The sequence below is a fragment of the Charadrius vociferus genome, unplaced genomic scaffold, assembly GCF_000708025.1.
Source record: "Charadrius vociferus isolate BGI_N301 unplaced genomic scaffold, ASM70802v2 scaffold450, whole genome shotgun sequence".
Lineage (NCBI taxonomy): Eukaryota > Metazoa > Chordata > Aves > Charadriiformes > Charadriidae > Charadrius > Charadrius vociferus.
In genome coordinates this window covers 426661-449778 of record NW_009646931.1, presented here as the reverse complement: position 1 = coordinate 449778, position 23118 = coordinate 426661, and the positions used below count along the sequence as shown (strand labels likewise).

Genomic DNA, 23118 nt, shown 5'->3' with positions numbered 1-23118 from the left:
TCATTATACAGATGCCTAAAGCATAGCTGCCACTTCCCACATTGAAAATTTAAGACAGTATGAATAAAACACCAACAGTGAGCTCCTACATTCCTTCCATACAGTCTGAAGAGAAATAAACATAAACTAAATTTATAGAAAAAGCCCTCAAAACGGTGGAAGTAAAGCTAACACAATGCTCTCCCTTTCTCTTTTGGGGCTCCAGGACTCTTCCTATGGTGTTAATTATGTGCTGCAAAGGCTCTGCAGGGCTTCCAGGCACGTGTTTGTTGGCAGAGAAGCAGTAAGCTGATACATTACTGTAGGCTTCATTCCAAGACATGTATCCACAAAAACATAATCTCTCTTAATACTGAAATAATATCTCATTGAAATGTAGACTTCCAAGGAGACTCTACTTAACTGCAGGTCCTGTCTTTCTCCTTTGTTCAGCTACTGCTGTAAAAGCCCTACTCAGTCATGTCCCAGACATCAGACAACTTCACATTACTACTAAGAGAAACCCAGTAATTTAACATAATTAACCTGCGTATTTTCTCCTCATGCAGAATTTAGCTAATTCGTAGCAACAAGGCTCCTTGGAGAAGACCTACAGCATTCTCAGGCATTCAGGGATAAGTGTCCCTTCTCCATAATTAAAAATTATAATTTCAAGTCAGAAAAGCTCTCGCTGTGGAGCCCTCTGCTGTCACAAATAATAATTAAAAACAAAACCAAAAACAGAAAAACCCACAGTTACATACTCAGCTAGCCTCTGCCAGTTTACTTTCATTTTAAAATATCTCTACCAATGAAAATACAGTTCAACTCATGGTCAAAGTGTCCAAAACTGTGCGAAATCTGTACTTTGAAGGTCTACAGAAAAACTACCAATAATGTAAAAAATCATATTATGAACATTTTAGATTATACTGACCTCTACAGATGGTAAATTAAAAGAATTATTACTAAATTTTAATTGTGTTTCCTCATGTCTTCCTTTCAGATAATCTTCTTTAACAAAGCTCAGAATTTTTGTATCATTTTCTTTCCATTTATTTCATTATTAAGGCTTTAATCCTTTAGGTTTGGCTACTCCAAGTTACAGCATTAGAAATTAAGGCTGCTACTTCCAAAATTCAAGGATTTTTTATTTATTTTTACCAAGAATAATCCAGATTTATGTATCCAAACTGCATCACCCTGCACAAATTACATCACCCTCTTCCTCAGCTCTCTAATTGCATTACCTTAGCTATCAAAACAAGAATTTTATACTCCAGCAGAAGAATATACAAAGCTAGAGTTAATTTTCTTGCTCAAAATTGTATTTGGTTTATATCGTTTGTAGGGAACAGAGATGTTAAATAGTATTGGTTCCAGTATCATCCCTGAGGCTGCTGCTTGTTAACTGAACTACTGGCCAGCTAGGCTTTGAGCCTGGTGGTTTAGGAAATTGCCAGCTTTCTTTGTACCTTTGGATGTATGGTATCTGCCCTTTTGGACTTACACATGTCTAGTTTACTTAATCAGTCCTCTTCTGCCGTGGGTACTACCTACCCTCCCCAAATTCTACCACTAGCCATAAGAGACCACGCCACTAAAGTCTAAGGCAAAGGTGTTGAGTACCTGAGCCTTAATCACAGAATAATTTAGGTTGGAAAAGACTTTGAAGATCATTGAGTCCAACCATTAACCTAATACTGCCAAGTTCACCACTAAACCATGTCCCTAGGTGCCACATCTACACATCTTTTAAATACCTTGAGGGATGGTGACTCAACCACTTCCCTGGGCAGCCTGGTCCAATGCTTGACAACCCTTTCCATGAAGAAATTTTTCCTAATATCCAATCTAAACCTCCCCTGGCACAACCTGAGGCTGTTTTCTCTTGTTCTATCGCTTGTTACTTGGGAGAAGAGATGAATGCCCACCTTGCTACAACCTCCTTTCAGGTAGCTGTAGAGAGCAATAAGGTCTCCCCTCAGCTTCCTCTTCTCCAGGATAAACAACCCCAGTTCCCTCAGCTGCTCCTCATAAGACTTGTGCTCTGGACCCTCCACCAGCTTTGTTGCCCTTCTGTGGACACACTCCAGCATCTCAATGTCTTTCTTGTAGTGATGGGCTCAATACTGAACACAGTATTCAAGGTGGGGCCATACCAGTGCCAAGTACAGGGGGACAATCACTTCCCCAGGCCTGCTGGCCACACTATTTCTGATACAGGCTGTTTTCTGCCGGGCAGCTTTCCAGCCACTCTTCCCCAAGCCTGTAGGGCTGCATGGGGTTGTTGTGACCCAGGTGCAGGACCTGGCACTTGGCCTTGTTGAACCTCATACCATTGGCCTCAGCCCATTGATCCAGCCTGTCCAGATCCCTCTGTAGAGTCCTCCTACCATCAAGCAGATCAACATTCCCGCCCAATTTGGTGTCGTCTGCAAACTTACTGAGGGTGCACTCCCGTCCAGATCACTGATAAAGATGTTAAACAGAACCGGCCCCAATACTGAGCCCTGGGGAACACCACTTGTGACCAGAAGAAGGATTTAACTCCATTCACCACCACTCTTTGGGGCCAGCCATCCAGCCAGTTTTTTACCCAGCAAAGAGTACACCCGTCCAAGCCATGAGCAGCCAGTTTTCCAGGAGAATGCTGTGGTAAATGGTGTCAGTCTTTCCTAAAGTCCAGGTAGACAACATCCACAGCTGTTTCACTAAGCAGGTCAACTTGTCATATAAGGTGATCAGGTTAATCAAGCAGGACATACCTTTCATAAGATCCACAGCCATTCCCTCATCCACTAAGTGCGTCATCTTGTCATAGAAAGTGATCAGGTTTGTGAAGCAGGGCCTGACTTTCATAAACCCACGATGACTGGGCCTGATCACCTGGTTGTCTTGTATGTGCCACGTGATGGTAGTCAACTTGATCTGCTTCATAACCTTCCTTGGCACCAAGGTCAGACTGACAGGCTTGTAGTTCCCCAGATCCTCCTTCCAGCCCTTCGTGTAGATGGGCATCACATTTCTAACCTCCAGTCAACTGTGACGTCCCTGGTGAGTCAGGACTGTTGATAAATGATGGAAAGTGGCTTGGTAAGTACTTCCACCAGGCTTCCTCAGTACCTACGGTTGGGTGGATCCCACCCAGCCTCATAGACTTGTGTGTTTCTAAGTGGTGTAGCAAGTTGCTAACCATTTCCCTTTGGATCACGGGGGCTTCGTTCTGCTCCCTGATTCTGTCTTCCAGCTCAAGGGTTGGGTACACCAAGAACAACTGGTCTTACTATTAAAGGCTGAGGCAAAGACAACATTAGGTATACTGAGGCAAAGAAGTCATTCAGTACCTTTGGCCCTAAACAGGCCAAAGTCTGTCCTCCTGAAGTCCAAAGTAGCTAATGTATTTATAGAAACATTTTTTATTGCCTTTTACAGCAGTAGCCAGATTAAGTTCTAGTTGGGCTTTGCCCTTCTAATTTGCTCTCTGCATAACCTCAAGATCCCCTTGTAGTTGTCCTTAGTATGTTACCCTCTCATTAATGATACGCTTCATAGTTCTACTTCTCATGTGTAATAAGTTTCTGCCTACTGGAGTGTGATGTCACACATTTCATCCATTTTGCTCTTTCAGATTCATCAACATCCAGCTGCAGGGCTCCTACACCATTGGTTCAATGTTTTTTCTGCTGCTACAGTATGTCAGCCATATCAATAGTTATATTATTAGTGTTGTTTAATGGCTAAGGGATGTTAAAAAATGCATATTAAGATGATAGAGGCCCTGGTGTCACAGGGGAACATTTCAGAAGTTCTGGTGTTTTGTTTTGACCAACGCCCAGCCTCTGGTTCATGTCACAATGGCAACCAGAGTCATGTACCTTCCATTAGGGAGGCTGTAGAAAATAAAGCAGCACTTCATAGTAAGCTGTAGCCACCAGAAGAGCATCAGGAAGTGTTTCATAAAATGCTTCTATTCTGAGAGTCTCAAAAAGTCACCTGTAGAAAGGAACTGCAAACAAAGTAAGTACAGGCAGGGAGATGTGCAGTCAATCCCACAACTTTTAAAATCCCAAGAGAGACAACTTAAAATGCCACAGGAGCCAAGACAGTGCATTCTCGTGCTGCTGCTCCGTAGATGCAGTGAAGCTGCCCTGCCAGTAGTAATTTCTGACAGTAGCTTGAGAGATGCCGGTAAGTAAGATACTGTGTCCTTCACTCGTGAAGGGGAATGTGGCTCCATTCAGTAGCTTCCAGAAGCCATGGGCTTCCATTTGCTCTGGCCTGCTCCATGGCTGTCCCCTCAGTGGTTCTCTACCACCTCTCTTGGTCACCTTCTCCCAGCTGCTCCTCAGAAATTTGCCACCTCCCTCTCCCTTCCCTCACCAGAAACTGTCTTGCTAGTTGGAGAAATACCAAAGGGAGGAAGACAAAAAGCCATTAAGTAGTAGTGCTTAATGGAGTAAAACTATCACTAAATGACAGTGTTTAGGAAGTAACTTCTGCCTAAGCAAACAGCATTATGGCACGTGCTTCAAATATTCTCACCCTCTTCTTCCTTTACTCACGGGATTTTCCTCTCCATTAGAAATAAGAAGATAAGAGCAAAGAAAGGGTTGTAATTATTGCAATGAGCCTTCCTCAGCTCAGTTCCTAATAATAAGTGCAAGTAAATACACACATGCACACACTACGCCTCAAGTGTTCTCAAGCTTTTATGGGACATAAAGGATAGCTTCATGATGGTACTTACTCAAAACATGAAATGTAGAGTTACTACTTGCTTCTGAAATCATGGCGAATACCACCATATCAAGAACCCAAAAGCTACAGTGTATAAGAAATACTTAAACCAAACCTAAATGCAAAGCTAAGTGAAAAATGTTACAATAAAATACAGCTTAAAGTTTCCTTACACTATGAGCTTCCAGCAAAGTCGATCTATCAGCCCACACAAATCTTGTGACTAAAAAAAGGTGCTTCTTGCTCATAATTTAACCTAACATGAATGATAATAACATATCATCTTATTTACAGGAAAAGCAGGAGGTTCTGAATGCCTACATGCTGGTTAATCCCATTTTAAAAATCTGTACTGTAGAAGAGTAATAACACATCAGTAAAGCAGATTAAGAATCATCTGACCAACAGATCTCAAAATGAAGTAACCAAAGGGAAATAACTGCTGATTGGAAAGGCTCATGGCTGGATTTAAGGAGTGTCATCAGGCATATTTACTCATAAGTAAATACAAACTCACTGCAAAATAAATTTGCAGACAGCCAAAGGTTAGTAAGACTGGCCAGTGAGGACAGCAAAAAGTCACAGGGACCCATGTGGTGTATGCTAGTAGAAAGGTACGCCTTAAAAGTAACAAAAAGACAAATAAAAGCTACCCAAAATTGTAATTTATATTTTCCTGTTTCGAAAATGTACCTATTATTCATAAATTTGGGGCTAAACAGAATGGAGAGGCATCTTCAGAAGCAAAATAAGCAATTCCAGATATGGAAAATAATGCCCTTGATATGACACAAAACTAAAATCAGCATCTTCTAGAGAACACAAAGCACTGAAGGAAGGAATACGTAAGTCTGCAGTTTTGAGAAAAACTTATAATACAAACTAAGCTTTAGTGTTTCAAGAAATATGTTTGTAAATGAATCTGTTCTATTAATGTAAAATGCTGGCTTCATCTTTTGATAGTTCAGATCTTGAAATACAAGTCACAAAAACTGTTAGTGGAAGAATTTCAACATCATGATCAGAAAAATGAGTTTAACTTCTATATGGCAAAAAGTATTCAGATAGTAAAAAGTACACAAAGCTACTGGAAAAGTCAGTATTACTCAGTCTCTGAAAGCACAGTGTGGTATCGTATTATTTGTGCCTGCAGTGTCTGTGAATGCTGTGCTTTTGTTCAGTCAAAGTCCAGGATAAAAGATAAAGTAGAGCTCTTGGAAGCAGTTCAGACAGTAAAATGATTTGCTGCAACACAGATGTTACTAGCAAGTTGAAAATACCACAAAAATAGTTCTGACAGTCTCCAGTTGTGACATATCTTTGGAAACTGATGCTAACAGGAATCAAACAAGCTCTGGAGAATCAACTAAGCAGACTGTGGAAAACACCTTGATTTTGAAGTTTACCTAAACACAAACACAAGTTGAATTTTCACCTCTTTCTCTAAAGAGAACTGTACATGTACCCCGAGGAAAAATTTAATTTTTGATTCAATACTTAAACAACATCAAAACATACTTTGTTGTATGAAATATAAATACATGTAGTTTATCCAGTTTAGAAAATGCTTGCTAAGCATGAATAATTTTCAAACACAGAAAAGACAGAATTATGAAAAACAAAAAAAGCTGGCATGAGAAAATGGCAATACATGTTGACTTTAATTGCAAGTAAAAAGAACAAGTCCTGCAAGTTTATTTACAAATACTACAATGAGTAACAAGCCCAAACACTGCTTGCTAAAAAGCTCTGGAACACAGCAGGAAAGTCCTAGGAAAAGCCAATGGCAGTGGAGGGCAAAATAAAAATAAAACTGGCAATATAGCACAATGGGCTTCTTTTAAAAAAAGAAAACAAAAAATCCACCCCCAGTAAAATGAAACCAAGCAAGAAAACAAGTGGCAAATTGCTCCAGTTCATGACATTGCTTTTCAAGAACAGTCTAGTGCACAGCTTTTTAGATTCAGCACAGATGCCACTGCATGAAATTTTATATCTTGAGATACCAATATGGTCAGTTGAAATTACTGGGATTTTTTGGCATTAAAATCTATCCACTGATGATTCAGGAGTGCCTTTTCTTGAACATTTCAGCTTCATGAACTATCACTAGAGGTACATTTTTGCTGGTTTACTAGGAATACTTTAGAGTAGAAAACTACTTATTACTTGTTCACTTGGGTATTTTGAAGAATAATTCTCTTGCTGCTTCAGTTTACAAAAGCAATGAAAACACAAACAAAACAATTCTTCCTACCTAAAATTCAATCCACCCTCTTCAGCTTTCTAATAGGCCTTTCAGAAACTGCTTGAGTAAATAGAAGGCTTTACCAGGTGCAGGAAAATTTAACACTGCTTTTTCAGTCAAAAAAGATTGTCAAAGAAGAAAATCTCAGGAGTTAAGTAATCTTGTATATAAAGGGTAGTGTAGGGATACGTTTAAACAGTGACTTTCATCTTGCAAAAGTATAAAGCAAATGTCAGTTTAAGGCAACGCAGCTAAACAAAGCTGGGAATTGAACTGATAATTGAAATAAAAAGATGTATAGATTAAAATAATCTTGAACTGTGCCTATAAGAAAATCTCTAAGCACTATTAAAAAAAAATTAGCTTATACTATAACAACTTACTTTTAAATATTTTTTCTAATCCATCTTCAACATTTTTACAGAGAATATAATAATTTAGAATCATTTTTAATAGCCACTATATAAGCAAGTAATTTCTACTTGTATGAGACATCACAGCCACCACAAGTTAGTGAAGGAAGTGCTTTCACAAAAAGAGAGCTACTTCATCCAGTAAAAGAAAAGAGTAGTTAACAGAATGACATGAAGGAAAAAAATCCCACTCAGCTTCTCAGTGACATATACTTGCAGTACTGGACTGACAGTGTAGATCACTTACATTTATTTATGTCAATCATCTGAAAAAAAAAAATACAGTTTACTAAATGTACGTTTTTTAAAGTTGGCTATTTAAAATATACAAATAGCATTTGGGTGACTTAGACCTTTGAGATACAGAGCCATGGATAAATCAGATGAACTCCAATTTTAGTTACCTGAGGTTTCAACTCCTTGAAAACTTACACTATCATACTTTTTCCATGGCTCAAACATCAAACCTAGGGTAAAAAATGTAATTTCATTTATCTCTTAAGTTTCAAAGTGTGTGTGGGTTCCTCCATAGAGGCTGATTTCATTATTTTGGAGTCTAGTGGCAAGTTCTTGTAATTCAAGACAAAAAAATACATTGGAATTGGATAATGCAAAGCTAACTGGTATTACCTTAATGCACATCATACTTGGACTCCTACAGTATATCTGACCATCAGAGTATGTTTAAAACATAGAGTTCTACCATGAAAAGACATAAAACAGCAACAGAAGAGCACACACTGGATCCCGGAGTGATGCACTAACAGCAGCATTTATTTTCAGACACCATTTTTCACAATATTAACTGGATGACACTGCAAGTAGAAGAGAGTCTTGAAAAAGTTAGCACTTGTATCAGTGGGGATTGAAAAGATCTAGCCAGCACTAGTCCTCCTGTTCTCAGTTGTGCTGTGAGAACATCTAAGGAAGACTTTTCTTATGGATTTCTCTCCTATGTGCCACATTCCAACCTAGCCATACGCCTTCACATTCCCTACAACCACTCACACAGGTACCTGCAATTGTCCTTCAGATAACCTTCCTCCCACATCTGCCTCTACAGACCCTGACTTTGTCCCCTCTCGCTAAAAGCAGATTATGCTCCAGCCACTGCTCCATGACTGGTGCGCTCACAGGCCTGCTGGAGAAGTCACACAGACTGCTAGGCTCAACTAATGCTTCTCTACGCGGCAGGACATTCACTTGGGTTTTTTACCTCCTCCACCCAGCTTTCAGTTTTTGAAGACATTTCTGAGACCTTTAGCACTGCCCAGAGAGATAGAAATATGCCTTATTACCTTAAACCAAGCTAAAAAGAAAATTTGTTTTTAGACATCTCTGATACAAACCACATCAGAAAGTACCACATTGAAAGCTGTTGAAAATATCAAACTTGTAAACCATGAGAAAGATACGTATGTTGCTTAATGTTAAAACATAAAATGTGTTCAAAGAATGGCTTAATGTCATCAGCTGCTTAAATAACACCAGGATTAACTTTTATTGTTATGGTTGAAACCTGTAGGACTATTCGGGTAAATAGAATATTATTGTTTCCTTCTAGATGTATTCAAAATTGCAATCCTGTGATCCTTTGACAGCAACACTGAGAAAAATAATGCAGACCTTTTTTATAATTTTGTAATGAGCTACATGCTATTTTACACCTTCCTTCAAGTTCTTGCTCCAGGTAGAAAAGTTGTCACTCTCAAGAAAAAGCATCAGTCCTCAGGAAAAAAAGGTGCTATCTGAAAGGCATAGACCCAAGAGGAAGGAAAAAGGCTTACATAAATCATGTTTAGCTTCTCACAATGCTTAGCACAAGCATAATTTTAGAGGGCTGACTACTGATAACTGATTGCTTGGTGCCAGCAGTACACAAGAAAATGTGTTAACCTTAAAGCTGCACATATCCTCTATTTTAATGCTCTGAGCTTCACAACCACCATTCTGCTTCAGACCTTTTTTCCTTTGCCTGACCCTCAGCTACATTTATATTATCCTAAATACAGTGCACTGACAGTAGTACAAACACCTACTTACAGGAATCATCCAGTTGGCCAGGTCACCGTACTTAGACACCTGCATAGCTCCAAGCATTGTCAAATCGACATGGCCTCTGGCAACAGAAAGTGTGTAATTAGCATATCATGTTCAAGTAACAGCCCACAGATCTTAACAAGCTTTTGTTCACATTCTCATTACATCAATATAAAGACAGTGGAATACCACAGAGGTAGCAACCATTTTGTCACACGTGTAGCTGGCGTTATTTTTCCCCTTTAGATGTATTGCTAATGCAAATTTTTCTGTCTGCCTACTGAGCCTCAAAAATGTTATTACTTTTGTCTGGTTTTGGTTAATTGCATGCACAGTCAATCAGCTCTGAACTCATACTTCTAAGTGCACTCCTTCACATATTTACATGTGCTCATTATCTTTTCGGAGCCATTAGGATTTAGTGTTTGTTTGCATCCAACCTCCTTCCCGAAAAACAAACAAAAAACAGGTGGAGATGGTGAATTTCCATCAGGGAGGTGGAATGAGGATCACAGTTGCAAGCTGAGCAAAGAGAGTATACAGAGTGCAAGTACAGATTAGATACTTGGAAATGACCAAAAACTAGTTGTTAAAACATAAATGTGTTTATATATGGCCAGGTGGTGGTAGACACGAACATCACTACAGTATCTACTAGTTACAGTGTTTTTCTATTTCCAATGCTAGACCTAATCCTCTGTTAACCATCCCTGATTAAGTCCACGATCATTTTACAGGTTGTTAAATGCTAACCCTATTTCAAAGAATTACTAATGAGTTCAGTCACTGACTCAGTTTATTCTTTTCATGTTTCAAAAGATCAGTGTTTGTGTTGTTACGTACCCTCTTATCATTGCAAATGATTCATCGCTAGAGAAATAGGAAGAACCTGGAAGAACAGTGACTGTCTCCTTACCTGTAAAAGAAATAAGCTACAGTATGCATGTATTTTGTCTCTCTGGCAAACAAAGTCACAGCTATTAACCAAGAAATAAGTTTTTTTTTTTAATTGAATTCCTTTGGATTCTGTACAGCTATGGACCTGATAACGCTTACTATGTCACATATAAACATTAAAAAATCAGAATGAGTTGTGAAACAGTTTTTTACCGTTTTTAATGACAGGATTGCCCACTCTTTGATCACCAGCAGTTCCAGGCAAGACATCACTGACACCAGAGGCTAAGAAACCTCTGTGGACTTCAACTTTCTGCTCTATCCACAGAGAAAGTGAGAGATAACTCTCTTGCGAAACAGAGAAAGAGCACCTTAAGGAGACAGGGACGTTGCAAGAAGAGCAAGTAGACAAGATTGAACAGTCTGGAGTGATAATGATGTAGAATACAGAAAAATAAATCACAGATCTAGTCTACTCTTGCATTGTTAAAGTGCACAAGAAAATGCGCTTCTGTGTGCTGTACTGTTCTATGCCCAGTGCTTGGGTCAAGCAATGGAGCATGCATGGAAGTGTCTTATCTTGAGTCTGTCCAGCCCTCTCTTTCCTCTCCTGCCACCACTTTGAATGAGTCTAAGCAACAACCACGTGTACAGAGTGCCTCTGGAAAGGCGTAAGAAACACAGCCGAAGGTGTAATTATAAACCAAGCATGGGAAAGCAGAAAGAAAAAAAAACAAACAACAAATTAAAGACTTTAGCACCAGATGACACTGTGAAGAAAAAGTCAGTGTAACAACAAAGGGGAAGAAGAATGAGACATCATTATACAGTTTCCAGAAAACAGGGGAAAAGAGACAATTAATTAACTAAGAGGATGGGAAAAGGAAAGCAAACACTGTAGGAAAGTTAAAACAGAGATCAAAGTTACCTGTTTTAATTTATTGAGTCCACTTGATGTGTATTATATGCCAAGACATTGTATGGAAATTAAATTTTGACACAAAATACTACAGAATTAAGGTCATACAAGCGGTCTTGCAGTCTGATCACAAGAATTTACCATGCAAACATCTAGACCCAAGCGGAAAAGACAACACAGCCTACAAGCAGCAACATGGAGTGAGAACCCTGGGATAAAGCGAAAAGCTAATGCAATGCTGAGAAGAAAGAGGCACAGGCTGAGGACCACAGAATAATTGTAGCAAGAGCACTGTATTACCCACTTGAAAATGCTCTCAGGAAGTCAGCACTTGTAAATATTTCTGCTCTAAGACAGTAGTCTACCTTTCAATTACAGTGAAAATAAACTTCATGTGAGACATTCAGGAAATGGGACAAAAAAATCCCCACATATTTCAGAGAAACAGAATTACATTTGCAGACCAAAAATTGGCAAAAGCCCAAAGTGAGACTGCATTTTGAAAACGTAGATTTTGGAGGCTGACTGGAGACTGTTCCAGTCTATAAATACGAACAGAATTAAATCCTATTCCTTTGCAGTTTGGATTCTATTTTCTTCACATTTCTTTAAATTTGGCTGGAAAGCATCTAGAATGGTTTTAATCCAACTAAGTGTCAGAGGGATTTAGCAGCTTCTGTGTACTTCAACAATGACAGCAATAATAATTTTGGTGGTAGAGCTGAGGTTCACCTATCCTGTGTCCTGTTTACTGTTGCTTCAGAGGAAGATGTGAAAGTGCTTAACACTTAAGTACCAATACTAGAATAATCTGATTTCCATGTTGCATTCTAACCTCTTATGTTAGCTTCATCCTTGCAAGATTATATCTTCAAAAATGTTTATCAACTGTAAACAACAATTCAAGACCATCTTGACATCCACATAAAACCACAGTGATTTTTCAGAGTATTTATCAAGTTCTTGGATATTCTCTCCATCGTCACTCTCTTAACATGTTCATTTCTAATGCATGCATATTAGAACTTAAAATCTAATATGCATGCATGTAATTTCATCTTTTATAGTAAATATTTTTTATTCTAAATAATATTTTCCTTCCAATGACACTTTCAATATTTTTTTTTTAAAAAGCACATTGATTTCAGTTCAAGCCGTATCACAGCTCTCATGTGCCTCTGACATTTTCCTTGATACAGCATATCACAACAGTTACCTAGCTACTGGTGAAATGGTGGACTCAATTCCTTAATAATTTCTTATTTCAAATCAGAAGATGGTCTTAAATAACTCCTCATTTAAAACATAATTCTGAAACAGGGGCAATAACGTAGCAGTATGATAATGGTATCAATTAGTCAAGCCAGGTAGCAATGTTTCAAGTCAATGAAAAACTGCTAGACTGTACCTGATACTAAATTAAAAGCTTGTTTGATGTCAGTGCTTAATCTCCTTGGACTTTTCAGTTTAATTGTACTTGCTAAAGCTGAGAAAGGTACTGTCTGTATAGACAAATATGTACATACCCATACATATATGTGTCTGTATGTATATGTATACATAAACAAAAAATATAAAATGCATAGGTTTTCCATATAAAAAAAACAACTCTAAGATGTCAGCTATGGGTCTACAACCTATACCTTAACATCAATGTGAATTTGTAAGGTGCCAAGGCCTGCTTCTGATTGTCAGAATGCAATATATAGGTGTAATTTTACATAGAAACAGAGAATGGGTGCATGCACAACTTTCCATGACAAAAACAGAAATTGGACAGACCCACTAAACCGTAAAAAGTGTAAGTTTTCACACGGCATGGCTGCTTCTGAGGTGAAATGCCCCAAAAGAACGGGCAAAACATCATGTGGTGACTGGCATTTTCCCCCTAATGTGGAAAAGCCGCCTGCAGCAGAGCCCTCCAGTGTGCCAGGTTCAGGTATGGGAGCTCTGTCCCTGTGCCCCGGCTACTGCTGTCATCCAAACGCAAATGAGTTGCATTGCCGGCAACTCACTAGCCAGGAATTAAACAGGCCATTATATACAGGACTGTTTAAAACATGTCCCAAATATAAATAATTGAAAACCATTTTCTAGAAGACACAAGGTGAAAAGCAGCAGGAAAAAAAATCCATATTCACATACAGGCTTCACAAAACAATCCCACTTCTGAAAAGGAAGATTTGACCCTTTAACGCTTGGCCTGAAGGAGGGTTTCCTTCAGTAGCTACTAAAATGCACCAAAGCATACGCTGTCTAACTAGAACACTAAACACCTCCATTGATCAAAACCAGTCTTTACTTAAAAGAAGACAAATACATTAATATTTATATGTCAATAAAACAAGAGTCTTAGTTCAAATATTGAATCAAAAGAAAAATTTTAGATTAGCAATGAATAATCATTTTCCATAAATTACATTTATTTGAAAGATTTTACCTGCATTAATCAGGTCTGGATCTACTTCATTTTCAAGTGGATAAGGACCCTGACAACAACACAAACATATGTCAGCTTTATATTAAAATACCTTTGAGATACAATTCATAACTGCTTTATTATTCTAATGCTTATTACTGAAAAAAAGATTATCAAAGACACATATTTTTTTATCTTTAGCAGAACAACACCCCTGACAATACAAGCCACAATTTCCATCAACTAACATATCAGGACTGATTGACATACTGTTAGAGGCTGTTAGAATTACTAAATCACCAGGAAGTGGGGGTTTTGTTTGGTTTGAATGGCAGACATTTTCCAGAAAAGGGTATGCAGGTGCAACTTCATAAAGCCGTATGACAGTGAAAATAATATTAACTTTAAGCTTTACTTAAAACTATGTTTGCTAAGGCTTACAAGGCTTGGTCTTGCAAACTACTGAAGGTTCTGACTCCTTCCAGCAAAACATGTACTTAAGCACATACTTAGCAACGTAGCACTATAATCCTGAAATGAGCATTTCCTTAAAAACTTCCCTTCACTATAATGAGAATTTTATGATCATGCAATATGGCATATATTTGAATATGTTTTTTAGTAAAATTATAATCAGGTTGGGGATGGGTGGGGAATAAAACCCATGCACTGCCAGGTATCTACACTGCAGTAAGTGACCAAGATATAATCTTACCAAACCCAGGACTCCATTTTCACTCTGTAAATGAACAGTTATGTCTGGACTGATGAAGTTACTGGCCAACAGTGGGATTCCAATACCCAGATTAGCTGAAGAGAATTGGTTAAGGCACAAACAGGAACACACGTACTGCAAACTAGTAAATTAAAAAAAGTTATCATTGTACTATGATTAGATTAGAACTGTTCACTTCACACTCAATTTCATTTTTAGTTAGATGGCTCACATTTGCGATGAATTATTTTGCCATTTGGACTGTCCAACTGCATTCTGTCAAATGCTTTACGTGATAAAAACCCCACAGTGCAAGTAAATTTCATTTCCAACATATGTAAATTTTTCAGTAAATTCTTGCACAACATTCAACTGCTAACAAACTCTGCAGATATGCCTGGATAAAAACTCTAGGTACCTGATGCCTTAACATCTACTTCAAAGGGTGTTAATAAAATGAGAGAATCCCAGGCTTTGGGAAAGACAATGAGCATGGTAATTAACCTGTCTTACACAAAACAGCTGCGGCTGTTATTCTTGTGAGTCGTCACTTTAACTTACAGCACAGCTGAAGGATACCATACATGCCATCTTCAAACTCTAATGCAGCCCGTCTGATGATCCTCTCCCTCACATTGTCTCCTTGTTTTTGTTTGGCTTTTGAGTCTTCAGGCTTTCGGACTGATAAGCGCTGCAAAAGAAGTAGCAATCATAAGAACAGATTAGAATCCAGATTCTTGCTTCTCAAGACACAAAAGCCTGATTTGTGATTGCACTGACATACTTGGTCTAAGAATAATGTTATTTATCCATCTTCTACAAAAAACCCACCTTTTTTTTCTATCAGTTCAAGCTTATCTACGCCAATGGAGTCATCAAATATCCCCAATGATAGCCTCAGAGAAAAATCTTTTTTCTTTGTCTGTATTGCCAAGGCTGAGAGAGTATGTGATACATGGACAACTAGTTAAGAAGGCACCAAGCATTAGTACAAATACTACCAAGTCTAAGATTCATTACCCCAGAGATACCTAAATAAACTTGTAAAATGCCAGCCTAAAATACAAATATTGTTCTCTTTCTGCATTATTTTAATTCAATAGTGCTATTCTAGATTTATATGCATGAGATGGACAAATGCCAGTCATCTAAAGATACTGAGGGCTGAGCAACTAAGTTTTCAAACACAGATCTGTGTAATCTTGCATAAATCTGCCTAAACTTGTTTCCTTAGATTTCCTGGCCTTAAGTCCATGCTTTCCAAATCACATGTAAGTCAAAATGCCATAACATTCAAGAAGTTTATAAAACCATTTTGTAAATTATTGTTTACATAGATTATGCTATTTGCGCATCTCTCCCATGCATATAAAACTGCTATGGGCAACCTCATGTCCTGCACCCCCATATGTCTTCACATCCTCTCCTACTTCAGGCTATAACGAACACATCATGCAAAATTATTCTCTGTTCCTTTTCATCACCAAAAAAGAATTTTTGCACTGTCTTTTTTCCTTATGTTGGGAGTCACTTTCCTCTCAGGCAGTCAGAAACAGTATCAACCCTCTTGAACTTCCGCAACTCTCTTTTTATGCCTTGGCTATGTTCCCTAGAATTGCTTCACTTGTAAATTATGGGAAAAGTCAGAAGAACCACAGAGGGTTTCTCTGCAGCAAAAATAAGGTTGGATAGAAAGTATGACTTGCACTAAAGGGACAACGTCTGAGTGAAATTAGGCAAGAACTGCTATTTAAAGACCGTAAGAGTTATGACAGACTAGCTTCTCTTTATTCTTCATCTCCCCTCTTACCACTTACACTGAACACTTCCCTGTGTACAGTCACTTAACTCATATGTAATCGTTTATAGAAGAATAAATAAATCTGCCATTTCCTTCCTATACTTCTATTAATGAGAAGCGCCACTTCCAGAATTACAAAATTACACAAACCAAATTAATCTTTGTTACAACTTTGCTGTGCAGTTTATTGTAGCTTTCCCCCCCACCGCTACACACTTCCTTTTTTTCTTAAGCATACAGGGAAGGGGGCAGTTGACTAGGTAGGTGTATTCACTTATGCAGACAGGCCAAAGAAAATCACGTGGTTTTGTATAAAAGTCTTCCCTGGACAGAGTTGCCTCTTTGGCAGTCAGCACTGCCAAAGTGCAATAAGAACATCAGTTTAAAAATTATAAAACGGATTTCTCTCATGAAAGCTGAAAACTTTTCCGTGAGATAATTACATCCATTCAGAAAAAGAAAACAGGCCATTAATTGCAGTCTAACACAACATGCCCAAAGAAAGAATAGAGAAAAAGGAAAGAGGTTTGACACATCTGTTTCCAGTCAAATACTCAAAACCATGCAATATGCTTTTGCAGAATGAACAGATGGAAGGAAAAAAAAAAAAGCTTTTTAACCTTAACATTCATAAAAGAGTTTACTCAGAGAAAAGGCCTTGTGTGACTTTCTAGGTGTTTGTGACTTGATTTTAGTAGTCAAAGTTTAATTATTACAATTCCTTGCTGCACCTTTTTTTTCAAGATGTCTTTTTCCTTGTGTCATGTATCTCCCCCTCCACCAGCTCTTCTGATGACATTTTGAATAATTCCCACCTCCACAGTATGGAGACACATGAGAAATACAGACTTTAAGCACATTAACACATCACCAAAATGAACATAGGGACAAATGAGTGAGGCAAAGCTACAGAAGCAAAGAAGAAAAATTACATAATCATCATTTTCTTAGATGCTTTCAGTGATGGAATGCTATTGCTGCAATTTTTAATAGCTATTGACATCTTTTATTCAGACCAGAAATGCCACTGGCTAAAAAAGTTCCTGATTAAAGAAAAGGAAAGCAAGGTTCCAGGAACTTTGCAATGTAACATAACTCAACACACCACACAAAAGGGGCTGAGACTGGCTCTACATGACCGTTTCAAAAGCTCTCCAGTAGAAAAGTATCTAAACATCAAGTTAGCTCTTAGTCTAGGTGTTCTGCTTGTTGTGTCTACAGAAGGTGAACTGAGAAAAGAAAGGATAATGAAGTAGCATTTTCCACCAGATTTTCAACTGTGTTAAAGCCATCCGAGAATACAGGCAGTTGCTCTAAAGTATTCAGGGACTGAACAAGAGAGGCTGAGGTACAAGCTCGGTAAGGCTTAATTCTCAGGTCCCCACCTAATTACTAACTACCGAAGTATTTACCTAAGCTCCAGTACTTAGCAAAACTTCGATAGGTCTTTCTCACACTGTTTTCTCAGTGCTAAGACTACGTGTTCAGAGTAAAACCCCTGTGAATTCTAAAATACACCCCAAACTGAAAATACATTGTGACCAAGAAGCCCAGCCACTTACTTCAATTCTCTTCTCAAACTTCTCTCCTTGTATCAGGCGATCAACATAGATTTTGGGAACATGAATGTCTTCTGGGGCAAATGCTCCTATATCAACAATTTCTTCCACCTACAGAGTGAAAAGGGTAAGTGAAAATATTTAGAAAAAAGTATTCAATGAGAGATTTTATTAGCAATGATGTTTCAAATATTAAATACATAGTGGATCAAATTAAGAAAACTAAGGAATGGGACAAAATAGATACATCCTTTAAAACAGTCTATTTCAAATGCTTATATCTTTGCTCTTCTTTCAAAGGATATTTCTACACACAAATTCAAAGTAGTTCATGTTTTAACAGCCCAGTTTGTATGACCACCTTGAAGAAATATACCATGTACAGTTACATCAGAGTTGTTTGTACCTACAAAAAATTTCCATCCAAACAGAAGGAAACAGTATGCTGATAACAAAATGTCAAAGGACAAAGCAGAAGTATGAATTTCAAGGATACAAGCACAGAAGCTGGCTTGAAGTTTCTCCATAGTGTACTCAAAAATAAAATTGAAAATATTTGCACTGTAATAATTGATTGCAAGAAAGATGTGAAGACTGGCACTGACCCACACATAGTATATTTTAAATGTCACCTATTTGGAACACCACAGACATTGGGGTATTCCTTCCTGCTATGTCTGATTTCAGGGTGGTTTAGCTGGAGACCCTGCTACAGCCAGACGCCTGCAGCACAGACCTTCAGTGATGTCTGGTGCTTTCCCTGAGGAGTCTCAGGCACAGACAGCATATCTCACTCTGCCACAAAACAGACACTACTGTTACATCTGTACTTGCACCTGACTGCGGAGAAAGTGTGTAATGTTAAAGCAACAGGTTAAAGACAAGATCTGAAACAATATACTAAAAAAGAAATTAAATAGTTTCCAAACTGCTTTATCCCCAAGAACTAGTTAAACTTTCAGGAATATCCAAAGTCCAAGAACCCTAAAACAAGTCCCAGGGTATGACGTGTCAGTAGGGGTACATCACTTAGCAGCCATCACCAGTGAAGCAACATTAAAGAGCTTAAAATTCAATTTGACATCCTACTGTTACTGCACAATGTGATCAATAATAAAATCTATAGTACATCTGATAGACAATTACCTTCCTACTGTGCCTTGCAGTGTGACAATAAACAAACAAACAAATCTACCCTAAAAGCAGCAGAGGGAGGGGAAAAATTAACAATCTAAAGACCACAGGATCAGTTTCAGATGATCCCTAAAAAAGCCCCGGCTTAAACGGACAGGAAGAGACACGTTGCAAAATCTGTAGGCAAAGGTGGTAAGGAAGAGGCAATAACAGCCACAGTGACACACCAACCTCAGTGTTCAAAGAGAGCAAAATCACACATCCAGAAAGTCCTTATCCATAAGATAAGGAGAGACAATATAACAACATTTAAAAAATTTGGAATACTATACTCATGAAAAAATGGTTCAATCACATCCATGCCCCATCTCACTTCAAGTTTATTATTTTATACATGAGTTTTAAAATTAATGTAGAGACAAAGTCAAACACAGGGTAAAATCATAGAATCATAGAATCATAGGATTGCTGAGGTTGGAAGGGACCTTTAAGATCATCAAGTCCAACCATTAACCTACTCTGACAAAACCACTTCTAAACCATGTCCCCAAGTACCATGTCTACCCTTTTTTTAAACACCTCCAGGGATGGCAAATCTACCACCTCCCTGGGCAGCCTGTTCCAATGTCTAATAACTCTTTCAGTGAAAAAAATTTTCCTAATATCCAATCTAAACCTCATCTGACATAACTTGAACCCATTTTCTCTCGCCCTATCACTTGTCACCAGGGAGAAGAGGTCAGCCCCCACCTCTCTACAATCTCCTTTCAGGTTGAAGCACACAGCTGAAGCTCACTGCAGTCTCAGTGCAGTGGCTTACTATCAGAATGTGCTCAAAGGAGAGGAGAAACAGGAGACAAAGACTTTTCAATGAAGACACACGTAAGCAGATGATCTGCTACCAGCAGAATTCTCAAATTCACCTTTTCTAATTACATTTGCCTGCACTCATGAGGTGGAAAATTAGGCCTGGGGAATACTAATTGCTACTGATTTGAACTTTCTCATGAAAAGAACTACATTTATTTGCTGCAGTAGCTGAGATTATAAAACCAAAATCTTTGCTGGCACAATTCAACCAACTTCAACAGAATTATGCTGTCAGAAAGCTTGACACACTGTATCTCTCCCCCCATAGAATACACAGAATAAATGATTTATCCAACAGTAAATTGCTGGATTTTGTTATTAGTCACCCCATTCCCTTAATTGGTTAGTATTTTGTCTCTCTGGAAACAGCAGTCAGCTGCTCACAAGAACCATCAACATAATTATTTATTATTTCAGTATATCATCCTATATGAATGTAACACAGACAGTACGTATTCTGTCCTAGGGATTCCAAACGAGCCTAAGGAACCCTGCAGACTGGAATGCTTTTGTGTTCACAGGCAGTCCCCCACTATTCTTACTGGTTTCAAAACGTGTTCCATGTTCTACCATTACGTGCAATAAGCATCAAATTTAGTTAAAATTAAGTATGTTAAAATATCCATATAGCAATAAAATGGAATTTTGAAAAGGGATTAAAAATTTGCATGTAATGCCTGCAAGAATATGTATCATCCAGTTCTGCAAGGGAAATTAATCAGCATGCTTATATCAAAAAGAAAGAATTTGCACAGAGGAAGTAGAAATGTCATCTGATTGCTCCAAGTCTCTCTCCCAACTCTGCTCATGAGGAATTGGATGATACTCCAGCTGAGACACTGCAGATGGGCTGCCAGCAGCCTCCATCAGTACTGCCAGCACTGCTTCCACAGATGAAGCTATGCCAATGAAAAGTGAAACCGGGAAATCTGATGGCTATGGGAATCAGCAACTTAACTTTCTGTGACCACTGTAAGACATAACACAAGCATCTTTCTAGATAAGAATGATAATGCAAAAATAAATAGTTCCATAGCTGGGCATATTCACTTGCCTTTCAGGTTTCATATTCCTTTATGAGTCTTTTCTGTAACACATCCACAGCCTAAGCCTCCATCACCTGCAGACATGCAGGACAGCACTTGTATTAACAATTAAAAGGATGTGTGTGAGTTTTCTTCCTGTTCTGCTCTCCATTTGGATGACAGAAGGAGAAGGATAGATATCCTTCTGTTCTTCCTTCTCTCTTCATACCTTATCTCAGGATTTATTTTGTCATGTACAGACGAATCACTGTAAACATCAAAAATCATCATACGGCATCCCACCCAAGAGACACAAAGTCTGGCAAAGCATAAAGAGGGAAATAATCAGGGCAGACCACCTCCTGCACTTTTGTTAATTAGCAAATCAAAATACTTTGGTACTATTTAGATAGCCTTGATCTATGTGTTCATTTTAAATCTTAACTTCACCGACATGCTAGGAGATAGAAAATGTTTACATCTTTGCTACACAGGTAAAGCTAAAGAATAACTTCAAGAGACCATATGGGATGAGTTCCCTCTTCTGAGAAGGCTCTGATGCACAATTCAAAAATCTTTTCATTGTTTCAAGAGTTTCACAGTATTGCTTTTCTTCCTGGGTATAAATGTTCTTGCAAATCTTGTCTGATTGCTGACAATGGGAGCAGAATGAATAAATTCAATCATTTCTGAATACTGGTTTATCTGCAAGTACACCCAGAACATAAAAGCTGTTCTCCGCTATGATTCACAAGAGCCTTCTGCCACTCCTTTTGGTATCAGCACTCATAGAATCAATGGTCACTTATTTCACAATATCACTTCCTTCTGTAATTTACATCTACTTTTCCATTTTTAAAGTAGTTTGATTTATTTTTGCTCATGGAAATTCAGCTACTCTTCCACAGTTTTATCTGAGAATTTCTGAAGGCTTCCAGAGAGAGAAAGGAAACCTCAAAGGTTTTGGATTTCCAGTAAGAAAGATAAAAACACTGGTTTCTTGACCAAAAATTGGCAAGGAAATTACAACAACACAACTATTCATGACAAAACACTTGACAATAAAAAGGCTTTTCCTTTGACCATTTACCTTTTAACCTATTTCTGCATCCTAGTTAGGTCCTTTATGACACATAAAATATTTTCAGCTGTTTTAGTTTTAAATCTCGGTTTTCCTAAAACTAAGTTATAACCAGAAATGACAATATAATGCCTTATTATTGGAAAAAAAAAAAAAATCACAAATGTGCCTGTGGGTGGGTGAGAGAGAGAAAGAGACTGGGGGAGAGAGAGCACTTAACCAAACCTATGCATTTTTACATAGCTTATTTTTAAACTGGCTTTATTTAAATATTTCTATCACTATCTTAATTATCCTAGTTCAGTTCTTCAAACTGAAATAATAAAAGTAACCAGCAGAACATAAATAGAATAAAACATTACAACTGGTCCAATACCCAAAACAACAGAAGAATGAAATCAGATTTAGCCTCTTAGATGCTCAAGACAAACTCAGTGGAGCACTTCTTCAGTTCACTACTGTAAGAGTCAGGATGTCACTGGAAAATTCATTGCAACATTTATACAATCATAAGTTAAAAAATTTAAAAAAAACACAATAAGGGCTATGAGAAATATTGTATGTCTGGTTCATTCAGGATCACAGAAACTGATCAATCATTCACCGTGGCTAATGACAAACAGGGAAAAAAAAAAAAAAGGTCAGTCTTAAATTATTTAGACTGAATTTAATGAAAAGCTTTGATATTGTAAAACAGTGGAATATACTCTGTAAACAGGTCACTGGAAATTAAGAACACACTACACAAACTTACTGGGCCACAGGCAAGAGCAAAGCAGGTTAATATTTACTCATTTCTGCCTGCATGAAGGGAGATGAAACAGAGGATCTTCTGAGTTCAGTTCTGTCCTTTTCCAATGCTAATATCAGCCAGACCATGAAATTTCTACTCCTCACAAACTCCCATAGTAATGAAATGACAGTCAGTCAGTAGCCATCCTGAAGAGGAGACTTTTACAGCTTTAAAAAGCAATCAACTACCAAGTAGTCTGATTAAGGCACATCTTGGTCAATAATCACCACATTATGCTCACATAAGACTTAGACTTAATGTCTTCGTAAGCATACTGAGGGGGCAGGGGAACAGTAAAAATCTGTAAAGTTCAGATTTATTACACAGAATCACAGCATGGTCAGGGTTGGAAGGGACCTCTGGAGATCATCTAGTCCAACCCCCCCGCCAGAGCAGGGTCACCTACAGCAGGTTGCACAGGACAGCGTCCAGGCGGGTTTTGAATGTCTCCAGAGTGGGAGACTCCACCGCCTCTCTGGGCAGCC

General features: G+C 38.2%; 1 protein-coding gene across 1 annotated transcript in view; it reads right to left on the bottom strand.

The window, feature by feature from the left end:
- The window catches only part of OXCT1 (3-oxoacid CoA transferase 1), a 93669-nt gene that overhangs the window by 20217 nt on the left and 50334 nt on the right, over window positions 1–23118 (bottom strand). Inside the window, exons 8-13 of the mRNA XM_009894704.1 lie at window positions 17734–17841; window positions 14950–15061; window positions 14371–14465; window positions 13677–13725; window positions 10264–10336; window positions 9424–9499 (exon numbers count right to left, since the gene is read on the bottom strand). Of these exons, the coding sequence (XP_009893006.1) occupies window positions 9424–9499; window positions 10264–10336; window positions 13677–13725; window positions 14371–14465; window positions 14950–15061; window positions 17734–17841 (513 nt within the window). The remainder of the gene's footprint in view (window positions 1–9423; window positions 9500–10263; window positions 10337–13676; window positions 13726–14370; window positions 14466–14949; window positions 15062–17733; window positions 17842–23118) is intronic.